At 41.4% G+C, this 13,298-nt stretch overlaps 1 protein-coding gene across 3 annotated transcripts in view; it reads left to right on the top strand.

The window, feature by feature from the left end:
- Positions 1 to 13,298, top strand: part of ACSBG1 (acyl-CoA synthetase bubblegum family member 1) — a 53,902-nt gene that overhangs the window by 31,527 nt on the left and 9,077 nt on the right. For all 3 annotated transcript variants that reach the window (XM_063449422.1, XM_063449420.1, XM_063449421.1), the window contains exons 7-8: positions 1,853 to 2,002; positions 2,976 to 3,152. In XM_063449422.1, the coding sequence (XP_063305492.1) occupies positions 1,853 to 2,002; positions 2,976 to 3,152 (327 nt within the window). The remainder of the gene's footprint in view (positions 1 to 1,852; positions 2,003 to 2,975; positions 3,153 to 13,298) is intronic.

The raw sequence follows: 13,298 nt of genomic DNA, 5'->3' as shown, positions 1-13,298 counted from the left end.
CCTGCCAATGAAGAACACCCCAAAACAGGATGCTACCACCACCATACTTCACTGTTAGATGGTATTGTGACCTTCCGGTTCTTCATCACCTCTATTACCAAGGTCCTTCTCCTCCGACTGCTCACTTTGGTTGGATGGCCAGCTCTAGGGAGAGTCCTGGTTTTTCCAAATGTATTCCATTAAGAATTATGGAGGCCAGTGTGCTCTTGGGAACCTGTAGTTTTGCAGCCGTCCCCAGTCTTCGCACAATTTTATCTCTGAGATATGCATGAAGATGCTTTGATTTTGAATTTACGGCCTTGAGACCATATATAGACAGGTCTGTGCCTTTCCAAATCCTGTCCAGTCATTTACATTTTCCACAGGTGGACATTATTCAAAGTGTAGAAACATCTCACAGATCCAGATAAATTAGATGCAACGGAGCTAAATTTCAAGTGTAATAGCAAAGGGTCTGAATACTTATATAAATGTGATATTTCAGGTTTTTTCTTTTAAAAAAAACTTGGCAACGTTTAAAAAAACTCTGGATTTGCTTTGTCATTATGGGATATTGAGTGTAAATTGTCAACAATTTTAGCATAGAGCATAACACTGTAAAAACACGAAGAGGTGTGAGTACTTTCTGAACGCACTGTTGCATTATTTTAAAGAGTTACTCCAATTACCATGACCACTTCAATGATTTAACGTGTTCATGGTGGTAAGTCTGTATTATATTTTCATTTTGTGACTTTTATACTTCAGATTAACTGTTCATACACTCTCCCTTACATTCACAATATTCACATTTATGTCATATTTATTTTAAAAATATTCTTTACCACCTTTAACCAGGCTAGTACTGCATTGACTCAAATATCAGTGTCTACGCGTTTCGCTTGGAATTTACCTCAATAGAAATTATTATTTTCTCGCGGCAGGGGTACTTAGAATTTATTTATTTATTTTAGACCTGCAGGGTTACTTCTCTGTAAAAAGTTGAGACATACTGTATTAAAAGATATGAGTGTGCCCTTTCCAGAAAATATTACATTAAAATAGAATGCATTCTCCTAATGAAAAACATGCTAATAAAAGTATGCGGAAATTCAATAAACAAATAAACAAAATTCTTCCTTTTCTGAAATTTAAAAGGAGAAATAAAATAAAAAGATTGTATTAGAAATGGTAGGGGCTCGTGTGCTTGAAATTAAGAAATGTAGTTATTATTCTGTTTTTCATGAGCTATCGTAGTTGCTGTGGAACAGACAGTAGAGAGTGGCTTCACAATAACCCTAAAAACCAGAATAAAGTCAATATCAATGGGTGGGAACTTCTACATGATCTATATGGGGTTGTCACCGAGCAACATATGTATTGCATATACTGTTCTTGGCAGCACTTTTCATGTACCAGCATGTAACTAAGCGAAGTGAGTTCTTGGTATGGTGTGAATTACCTGGAATTTAAAGTGAATTTCACATTCACAGTTTTAGTGAGTAACCTGGGAGGTAAATCTAGCATCACTAACAGGGAGAGTGTTTAACCAGGCAAGCTTAATTCTCTACAGTACTGAGATTTCAAGTTATACAAAGATAGTTGGTAAGTTCTGTAGCAACGTTTATAAGACAGTCACTGTCCATAATTTCTTTTTCTTTTTTTTAAAGTTATTTTTCAATTTTTGTTAGGATTTTCTTTAAAAAAAAAAGCTATTTTTCAGATTTTGCAGGATGCTTTCAGCAGGTCAAGACTAGAAACTCTTATCTTGGTATTATAATTTGTTGTTTGCTTCATTTTCTATGAATAAATGTAATATATTTTAAACACCGGCTTAACAGGTTAACCATTTATTTTTTTCCTGGTCTCATAGTGGGAAGAGTTCGTGGAATTGGGGAAAGATATTGCTGAAAGTCAGCTGGATGACATCATAAGCTCCCAGAAACCCAACCAATGCTGTGTCCTTATTTACACGTCTGGTACCACAGGAAACCCAAAGGGTGTAATGCTGAGCCACGATAATGTAAGTTGCCCACGTGAGTTCATCGAGATTGAATGTCAAACATGAGCATTTCACCCCCTCTAGTAAAAAGCTGCTCAGTTTGTAAATACTTTCAATGCCATATATTATCAAGCTTGGTCTACAGATGGGAATCCTGGACCCTGAAGGTCAAATTACATTGACTATTGTTAACTATTAAACTGGGTAACTGTAACAGTTAACACCGGGGTTTGAGCTCCGATGAAGTCAGCGATTCTCAGCTCGGCCTAGTCTTAAGACATTTCTATAGAGCAGAGTAGTAAAACTCAAAATATAAATCGATATTTAAGTCTGTGGAATTTCTACTTTGACCAGCTCATGAGGGCACAGCAGATGATTCATGAGCAACTCAAACTATAAACCCATCTACCAACTAAGGTGACCGCAAAGAAAATATTCAAACTGCTTCACCAAGCGAATGGAGGAGTTAATTATAGTTAAATTTCCAACATTGCTTAGGCACCCTCAGCACCTCCTAAGTGATATTGACCATTTTACCACATTGAAGGTGTCGTAAAAGGGGAACACAAATTCTCAGTAACAAGGATGGGGAGGTTCACACTACACATTTTATTTATTTTTTAATGGATTCCTATCCTCTCAGTGACTGAGGTCTCTTACTGGTTACCTGGGAATCATGACGACATCTGGCAGGGTGTATATTATTACAATAACTAGTCACCTTAATTAGTTATTACTAATCTATATGGCTATTGGAAGCCACTGTGATGAAATTACAGGATGTGTTCCTGAACAAGTTTCCGTTATTGGACTCCGTAATTAACTTGGGAACAAGCAGGAAGTTGGAATGCAAAATGAAATAACTTTTACTGCAACTTTTTTCCAGCTTACCTATCTGGGGTGAAATGGCTATTCACTGTATCCTTTTTTGAATTTATTGAATTGGATCCTTGGCCTTAATATAGTATGGCCTAATGATGCATCTCTTCAACAGATCACCTGGACAGCAGCCCAGGCCAGCCATGCTGGGAACATGATTCCTGCCGAAATTCAACAGGAAGTAATTGTTAGTTATCTACCACTCAGCCATATTGCTGCCCAAATATATGATCTGTGGACTGGTATTAAATGGGGCGAACACATCTTCTTTGCACAGCCCGATGCTTTAAAGGTCTGTATAGCTGGTTTAATATAAATTCATTAAGTACAAGGTTATAATGCTAAAATTAAATTGTTGCGTCATTATATGTTATATTTGTGGTCAGGGACAATAAGCCGAGTTATAGTAGTGGTGGTGTGCCGAAACCGACGTTGGTAGGCCTGTAAAGAGTGCCCATCAAAATTGAATGGCTTGATAAAGAGAGCGGTGGGTGGACTGAACCAGAAAGTACCGGCCCAGAGGAAGGGGAGGCCTGTGTGTTTATAGGCCGGTTAACCCTTCCCACAACTTCAGGCTCCGCCTACAGGCTCAGCCTTCTCATTTATTTTATCGCAACTTACGCCTGATGTGGTAAAGGTTGGTATTTAGAAGGCTGGTCATAAGTCTTGCTAATAGGAGATTGTATATCAACCTTCCAAATGTACTAATCCATCCTTTGTCCTATGTGCTACATGTAAAATATAAATTGGACGGGACTATTCACTAGCAAGGCAAAGGCCTGTCTTGTTATTTTGCATGGAATGTAACTATTATGCAGCTCAGTGTAGTATTCCCTATATATCAATTCCTTTCATGTGGAATGTTATAGAATAAGCTGTTAGCAGGAAAAATCCTAGATCCTAATCTCCCCTTTACTCTGCAATCCTGTTTTTAAGTCAATCCTGTTTTCAATGTAGGTAAATTAGGTGCCGCTGGTGACATTTTAAGATGAGTCACTAGATTCACCTCTGACATTTGACTCTGTCCCTATCTGTGTAAACAGGAGGAAAAAAAAAAAAATATTTTCATATATATATATATATATATATGAAAATATTTTTTTTTTTTCCTCCTGTTTACACAGATAGGGACAGAGTCAAATGTCAGAGGTGAATATATATATATATATATATATATATATATATATATATATATATATATATATATATATATATATATATATATATATATATATATATATATATATATATATATATATAAAAAAAAAAAAAATTCCTGCACTCACGCTAATGCATCCTTTAGTGACCGGGTGCCAGCCAAAAATAGCTAGTTTATCCAGAAAATCCAAGTAGATGGCTGCACTCACGGTTTTGTAAAAGTCCAAAGTTTATTGAAGAAACATTAAAATATCTGCGATCAACGTTTCAGTCCTTCTTGGAGGACTTTCATCAGGATCATAAAAACAAATATCGTACATACAGCGTTTTTATACAAGACATAATTAGTTAGATTAAATGAATTAGGTGAATTGGCTTACCCCAGGTGAACGTTGCCGTCTGACTGGCGTCCCTGATTCTCCAGTGCGCATGTGCAAGCATGCTCCGCCCAATATGGTGATGTCATAACATGCCGACGTGGCCGTTCGTTACCATAGCGACGCAGGCATGCAATGCGTCGCTATGGAAATAAAGTAGAACGGGCATGTTAAACATAAGTGATTGTGAGGGGCACCGTGTTTAATATTATCAGTATGGCTGATGACAGATTTAAACTATGTACACAATAAAGTGAGTAGGCAAAATAGTGGTATCTTAATAAATTGTTAAATTTAAATTGTTAAATTGTTAAATGTTATATATATATATACACATTGAACAAAATTATAAACACAACACTTTAATTTTTCATGAGCTGAACTCAAAGATCTATGACTTTTTCTATGTACACAAAAGGCCTATTTCTCTCAAATATTGTTCACAAATCTGCCTAAATCTGTGTTAGTGAGCACTTCTCCTTTGCTGAGATAATCCATCCACCTCACAGGTGTGGCATATCAACATGCTGATTAGACAGCATGATTATTGCAAAGGTGTGCCTTAGGCTGGCCACAATAAAAGGCCACTCTAAAATGTGCAGTTTTATAACACCGCACAATGCCACAGATGTCGCAAGTTTTGAGGGAGCGTGCAATTGGCATGCTGACTGCAGGAATGTCCACTAGAGCTGTTGCCCGTGAATTGAATGTTCATTTCTCTACCATAAGCCGTCTTCAAAGGCATTTCAGAGAATTTGGCAGTACATCCAACCGACCTCACAAGCGCAGACCATGTGTAACCACACCAGCCCAGGACCTCCACATCCAGCATCTTCACCTCCAAGATCGTCTGAGACCAGCCACCTGGACAGCTGCTGCAACAATCGGTTTGCATAACCAAAGAATTTCTGCACAATCTGTCAGAAACCATCTCAGGGAAGCTCATCTGCATGCTCGTCGTCCTCGTCGGGGTCTTGACCTGACTGCAGTTCGTCGTCGTAACCGACTTGAGTGGACAAATGCTCACATTAGATGGCATCTGGCACTTTGGAGAGGTGTTCTCTTCACGGATGAATCCCGGTTTTCACTGTACAGGGCAGATGGCAGACAGCGTGTATGGCGTTGTGTGGGTGAGAGGTTTGCTGATGTCAACGTTGTGGATCGAGTGGCTCATGGTGGGGTTAGGGTATGGGCAGGCATATGTCATGGACAACGTACACAAGTGCATTTTATTGATGGCATTTTGAATGCACAGAGATACCGTGATGAGATCCTGAGGCCCATTGTTGTGCCATTCATCCACGACCATCACCTCATGTTGCAGCATGATAATGCATGACCCCATGTTGCAAGGATCTGTACACAATTCCTGGAAGCTGAATACATACCAGTTTTTGCATGGCCAGCATACTCACCGGACATGTCACCCATTGAGCATGTTTGGGATGCTCTGGATCGGCGTATGCGACAGCGTGTTCCAGGTCCTGCCAATATCCAGCAACTTTGCACAGCCATTGAAGAGGAGTGGACCAACATTCCACAGGCCACAATCAACAACCTGATCAACTCGAAGGAGATGTGTTCACCGCGTGAGGCAAATGTTGGTCACACCACATACTAACTGGTTTTCGGAACCCCTCCAACCCCCCCCCCCCCCCCGCTTTCCCCCAATACAGTAAAACTGCACATTTTGGAGTGGCCTTTTATTGTGGCCAGCCCAAGGCGCACCTCTTGATATGCCACACCTGTAAGGGGGATGGATTATCTCAGCAAAGGAGAAGTGCTCACTAACACAGATTTACGGTAAACAGATTTAAAGAGAGAAATAGGCCTTTTGTGTTTATAGAAAAAGATAGAAAAAGTCTTAGATCTTTGAATTCAGCTCATGAAAAATGGTAGCAAAAACAAGTGTTGCATTTTATAATTTTGTTCAGTGAATAAAATAAAATAAATATATATATACATGTTTTTGTTTGTTTAAACAATAACATATGTATGACTATTGCTCTCGATTATTTATTTATTTATTTTTAAATTATTTATTTATTGGATGGACTGCTGACTGATCTGTGTGAAATTAATTCCTGATCAGAGAGCTGGAGGGTATCCACATCTGAGATTAATCAGGCATTTGTAAAATGTGACCGAAATCTTCGGTGTTCGATATATTCCTTTTCACCCACAACTCCCCACAAAGAAAATCATACCCACAGATACATAGAAACATACATACAGACACACAGGAGTACCCACTCAGCAGTCCAGGTTTACGCAAATCTGTTAATCCCTACAATAAACATATAAAGCTTATTAAAATCTTTCTCTGTATGAATGAAAGATGGATGTAAAGCGCCATCTAGTGGCCCATTTATAAAATTACACTACAGGTAGCAGTCAGTTTAAAAATATATTTAAAAAACATACAGAAAAAAACACAGTTAAAGTTTTGCTGTGAAAAAAAATATAAATATATTTGTGCTCGGAATTTAAATACGTAATGGATAGTAACTGTGAGCAAAGTTGGTTGTGGTGTGCCGAAACCAACGTACGAGTGGGCCTGTAAATAAAAGAGGGCCCACCAAGGAGAATGTAATTATAACAGGGTGTAGGTGGGTGGGAACAATCAGCTGAAAGGCAGAGGTGAGTAGGGGCTGGGAGTTTAAGTAGGGGACTTACTCCTCCCACAAATTCAGGCCTCCACAAGTTCAGGCCTTTTAACTTGTGCTCGGAATTTAAATACGTAATGGATAGTAACTGTGAGCAAAGTTGGTTGTGGTGTGCCGAAACCAACGTACGAGTGGGCCTGTAAATAAAAGAGGGCAAAAAGATAAATTCGAGAAATACACACTTTATTGCATTTTTTACAAAACCAAGTTGCTGAAAGCTTGGCGAAGCTCTTTCTCCGGCTGTGGAATATATGCAGTATATATGGAGGATTTCCACCGCCCCAGTCTCTTGATGATATGGACCGGTGTGTTAGTGCTAGAGGCTGCTCCTATACGGAAGGAGTGCCTAGAGAATGCAATCGGGTTGTGTCCGAGCTTAGATAACAGAATTCTGATATGAACCATCAATTTTGCTGTGGTTAACGGGTGCCCTTGTAGTGTTAAGAGCGGAGAGTCCAGTAGGTGACCGTGCAGAGTTGACCGTAGGTGGTCTAGTACTTTTACCGGACACCAGGCATTATCAGTAGGGAAGAGAGGAATTATAGTAGGGTGTAGTGACCGGTTGGTTTTAGTTGTAGGGATCGAAAGTTGGTAGTGATCCTCTATTTTAGTGAGGTGTGATATTTTAAGTCTTAGCTTCGTATCTCCTTGACAAATTACGGTGAACTCTCTAGGTCTGAGAAAACCGTAGAAAGCGAGATATAAAGCAGATTTGATCACCGTATTTGTGCCGATGTCGAATGGGGCTGTGTCAAGGAGATTGCTAAGTGACCTGAAGATAGGCCCATCTATAGGTAATCTAATGGTAGAGAGTGGAGGTGAAACCTTTGATATTCCTTTCAAAACCTTTTTGACGGGGTATGAAGACAGGAAAGGTGTGTTGTTAGGAAAAAAAGGTGAGGCTGTGGTGCTGGACCCCCGTGAGATATAGTTTAATGGTGTTGTGAGAGTTTAAGGTGTAGGTGGAAAAAAGAGGCAAAAGCCACCATGGTTTGAATAGAGAAGTCACCTTGTAAACCGAACTCTGCTGTGAATTTATTAAATATATTAAGAGCCCTATTGTAAGTGATAGCCGTGTTTGGTGATAATGCTTGGTGAGTGAGTGCTCTAGCGTGGTTCAAGAGTGTGCTTAATCCAGGATTAGATTGTGGAACCGTGGTGTCCTGGATGGTTGTAGGTGAGCCGTTGGGAGTGCCTGAGAAAATGCCTGAAATTGAGAACGAGAGAGCGTCAGCGGCCGTGTTGTGAATACCCGGGATGTGAAAACAAACTAAGTGAAACTGGCCGGATGCTGCCAACCAGGTCAGCTTGCGAATCAGCCGCATGATGGTCAGGGAAGATGATCGCCCTTTGTTCACGATTTCGCAAGCTGCCGAGTTATCAGAGTAGCATTTGACTGCCTTGCCAGACCAGAGATGACCCCAGGTGTGTGCTGACGCCACAATGGGATAAATTTCAAATAGTGCTGAGGTCTCTCTGAATCCTGGCAAGGCATCCGTATCAGTGGGCCAATGGCCCCTGAACCAGTGGTTCCCAAAAATGGCTGCAAAACCGGTATTGGCTGCTGCGTCTGTGTGGATGATGGGTAAAGAGGTGGAGAGAGGGGGAATAAACATGGAGATTCCATTCCAGTCCTTCAAAAACTTCCCCCACATAGCTAAGTCAGCCTTGGCGTGGGGGTCCAAAGAAACTGTGCCAGAGTCCGGAACTCCGTGCAGCAGGCAAAGGAGTCTGGATATGAAAGACCTTCCCTGCGGAATGATGCGCATCGCAAAGTTCAGGGATCCGAGAAGCGACTGAAGTTATTTTCTAGTGCAAACATCATTCCGCAGAAACAAGTCATCTCCCCTCTCAAACGTGACAGTTTGTCGTGGGGGAGGCTAGCTCTGAGGTTAACAGAGTCCAGTTCTATCCCCAGAAAAGTCAATTTAGTTGTGGGGCCTATAGTTTTGGCTGTGGACAAAGGGACTCAAAGTGTGGAAAATAGTGCAGTAGTGCTTCTGATTGCTGTGGGTGAAGGTGACCCTGGCTCTATAGTAAAAAGTCGTCAAGGTAGTGGATAATGGAGTGACACCTGGTGACGTTCAGAAGCAGCCAGCATAGTGACTCTGCGAAAATGTCGAACAGTTTGGGGCTGCTTCGAGAACCGAAAGTGAGTCGTGTAGAGAAGTAATATTTCCCTCGCCATTTAACACCGTGTAAGTGCCAGAGTGAGGGGTGCATGGGTAGTAATTTAAACGCGTTTGTGATGTCCGTTTTGCTAAGCCAGGGTCGATTACCAGATGATATGATGGACTGTATGGCGTCGTCGATGGTTACGTACTGAAGTGAGAATTCGTCTGCTGGAATGAGTGCGTTTATGCTTGGAACAAAAGAGTGCGGTGCCGATAAATCAATAATTAGACTTTTTTTTTTGTTTTGTTTTGTTTTTTTAGAATATTTGTGAATAGCAATACCAATGGGGTTAGTGCGCCAGGAGGAGAATGGTGAAGAGGTGAAGGGGCCGATCATGAAACCGTTGGTGATTTCAGAGGCAATGAGAGTGTCTATGGAGACTGGGTCTAAACGTGCTGACTGGAGATTAGGGCATTCTAGTGTACCTGGGGGAATGGCTACAATACCCGTGAGAAACCCTATAGTGAACCCTGTGGTGAGATAATCCACCAGATGATTAAGCCTGGGATCCCTTGTCTTGAGCACCACAGAGATATCACCGTAATTGAATGCCTTGTTCTCAAGTACATCCTGTGAGGCTATGAGCAAGGACACCAGACACACATCCTTCCTGTCTAGGATATCTTTCCTGATAGTCAGGGACGGAGTGTGCTGGTGACTCAAATGGTGTAATGGCTGTGCCCGGTGCTGGAGGGGGAGTATAGGAGGGCATGTTGGTATAGTAGGTACAGCTGTGAAAGCGACTGGGACTACCGTGGTAGTACCTGGGGAGGAGATGGCGCTTTCCACCTTAGATAGCCTGCTATTGAGGGTCTGTAGATTGGCCAAGATCTCTGCCAGGGTATCCTGGGTGGCCGTGCTGTTGCTTGGTGGTTGTCCTTGAGAGCTAGTCCCTGGCCTGGGCTCGGGGGCTTGGTGAGTAAGTAGCCTATAAAGTTCAGCCTTCCTAGCTGTGGCCGGAAAGGGGATTCCCCTGAGCCTAAGCTCGGCCGTAATTTTGGGAATAGTCCATGCTCTCAAGGACGTGGGGGTTGAAAGAGTGAGTGATTCGCCTGGAGACCCGTGTCTGGTAGGCGTGAATGGAGTTTCTTCTGTCAATTCTTTGGTTGGAATAGGTTCTTGGGACATTCTAAAAGGAATGATTATGTGAAAGATATATTAGAAGGGGCGTAAGGTAAGTAGGCGGGGTATGTGGGGTGGTGTATATGGAAGAACTGGACTGTAATGCTAGATGCCAAAGCGAAAAACTTAACTGTTGAATGTTTGGATAGGTGAGGCCCTGCTAATGCCAAGTGGCGGTGAGAGGCTCTACCTATGATTTGGCTTATGACGTAGTTGCCACAGACGTGGTGGCGGGATGTTGGCCTCTCGGTGACAGTAGAGAGAAATCAAAACGTGTGGCCGTGACAGGTGAGGCCCTGACTAGCGCCCTGTTGTAGGGCATGCGAGGCTTGTAACTATGATTTGGGCGTGGGGCCGTACCTCCGTGTTGAGGTGGGGGGGGATGGAAGGCCTCGCTGGGACGGGTTTTCTGATAGGGTGCGCTAAGGCATTAGCCTAGACCCTGTAGCCAGTTCGATTGTATATTTAAGGATAAGGTGAGAGGACTGGAATGTTGTGTAGATGCTAACCTTGACTTCTTGCGAATGGTATCTGGAACCTTCTGGTGGTAATAAGTGTGGTAAGTCTCGTCTTATGCTGTCCTTGAGGAAGAGTCCTGAGGCTTTAAGACAGATGTTGACGTATTTATGCGTATCGTGGTGGCGTATGATTTGAATTGGGAGTAGGTTGTTTGTTAGGGGTGCAACGTGAGATCCTGCATTGAGGGATCTGAAAGGTTTAAGTGTGTGACTGGGCTGAAATAGATATTTGTGAGAAGGCTGGATGAGGCCTTGGGGTGACGATTGGACGTATTTGGGTATAGACGTAAGTACCTGAAGGTATGGCTGAGTACCGGGTCAGGTTTTGGTGTTTTCCGGAGCCTGATGGCTGTATGACCGTATGAATGAGTAGAAATAATAGTAAAGAATTAACGTACCGTGGGCGTAAGCCTGTGGAAAAGTAGTAATGAACTTGAGACCATGATAGGTTTTATATGAGGTGTAGTAACAAACGAGTTGTGAACTATACCTTGGTTTGACATAAAGAAATTACGTTATGCGAAACGGTTTAACTGTGTAGAACCGGGGGAAGCCTAGAATAATACTGGAGCTAAGGGTTAACCGAAGAAAAATTCCATAGTTAACGACAGGTGTGGAGGTAAGTAATAAAACCCAATATGTAAACATTTTAGGCCTATGGCTTTATAATGCAAAGTGATAAAATACAATATCTGTTCCTGTAATAAAAGACCTTGAAATAAACAACTTTAGCGCAGAAAAAGCGAGAAACCGATGCAGTCTGTAAAGCCAAAAATATGTGACAGCGTGATTATATGGAAAATGAATAGTACAGACGTTTATGTGCCGGATATTGTGTTTATAAACAGTATTTATTAGTATATGTGACAAAATGAAGTGTTTAATAGGTAAATATGTGTTGTGGCAAGGTCAGAGAGGCTTTCTATGTTAGTAATAGATTGGAGTGCTCTCTATTCCCAGCATGATGGGGTTAATTGGTGGGAGTCACCCCTTGAATGTTATATACCAGGTGAATGTAATTAACCAGCACTAGGGTTTTAAAAGGTTAGCCTCTGAAGACATCAGAGAGTCTAACAGCTGGGAGAGAGGAGGCAGTTAAGCCTGAGACAAAGGTACTGTGTGAAACCTGCTTAAAGTGCTGTATTTCATTTTGTTTAAAACTGGGAACTAGATTAGCTGGCCAGTTGGATAGTTAGTAATACTGTTTAGTAAGTCTCCAAGTTGGAGTAGGATTTATTTTCTTTTTGTTTTATTTTGTGGGAGAGCACAACCTTGTATATATTGTGGAAAGTGACAAACTGCAGTACTATTTTATCCTGACTGTTGCATTTGAAGTTTGTGACAAGCCTGGCCATCCTGCCACAGTGTATAGAAACCGTACGTTTATGATAGACGTGGATATTTTTAAAAGTAGTAAAACAAATTAACTGGTTAACATAGAAAGAAAATCACAAGGCAGATTTTTAAACAAGCTAAATTATATCCCCAAACTGACAAAAAAAAGGTATCAGTAGCAATATGACCGAACAGGGAATATACGTAAAGAAAAGTAGAATTCGTGAAATAGAACTTAGTGCATACTGTAGCCTATTTGAATAAGAACTAGCCGAATATGGATTTAGAGCAAGGTGTTTGTGTTTTAATCGTACGAAATAGATTGGTCCTGGGTGACCAAACGGAAATAAGAGAATGCCCGTAATAATATTACTGTGTATATAAATAATAATAGATTAGGTAGTTTCCGTACGAATATGTAAAAGCAGTGATAAAGTGCCGAGCGTTCGTCTGTTTTGGCGTGAACACTGAAATTGGTTAAAAAAGCGTGTATTTGTACGAATATGATAGAGGGAGCCTACCCCTACGTTTTTAGGCCCAAACGGCGGGAAATAGCGGGGCGCTATTTCCTACGCCTAACTTACGTGAACGTGCCGGTCTCGTGACCGGAAACCGGGTACCTTGACCGGGAACCGAGTGGAAGGCCTCAAACGGACGGAGGACTGGTCAGGACGTCTGACTGCTGGAAACAGGAAAAAATTCTGGAGGGAAGTTGGACAGGAAGTGCTGGTTGCTATGGGGACAAAACAATCAGCTGAAAGGCAGAGGTGAGTAGGGGCTGGGAGTTTAAGTAGGGGACTTACTCCTCCCACAAATTCAGGCCTCCACAAGTTCAGGCCTTTATATATATATATATATATAGAGATATAGAGATATAGAGATATAGAGATATAGAGATATAGAGATATAGAGATATAGAGATATAGAGATATAGAGATATAGAGATATAGAGATATAGAGATATAGAGATATAGAGATATATATCCTGTCCTGACTTTGTTCTTTGGCGTCAAAAAAAGCATAGTTTGACTGCAACATTATTATAATTATGGATGATTCACAGGCAGCCTGGAGTACTCATAGAAAA

The sequence above is a fragment of the Pelobates fuscus genome, chromosome 3, assembly GCF_036172605.1.
Source record: "Pelobates fuscus isolate aPelFus1 chromosome 3, aPelFus1.pri, whole genome shotgun sequence".
In the NCBI taxonomy this organism is placed as follows: Eukaryota; Metazoa; Chordata; class Amphibia; order Anura; family Pelobatidae; genus Pelobates; species Pelobates fuscus.
The sequence above is the reverse complement of the archived record's forward strand: the minus strand, read 5'-3'. Positions and strand labels throughout refer to the sequence as shown.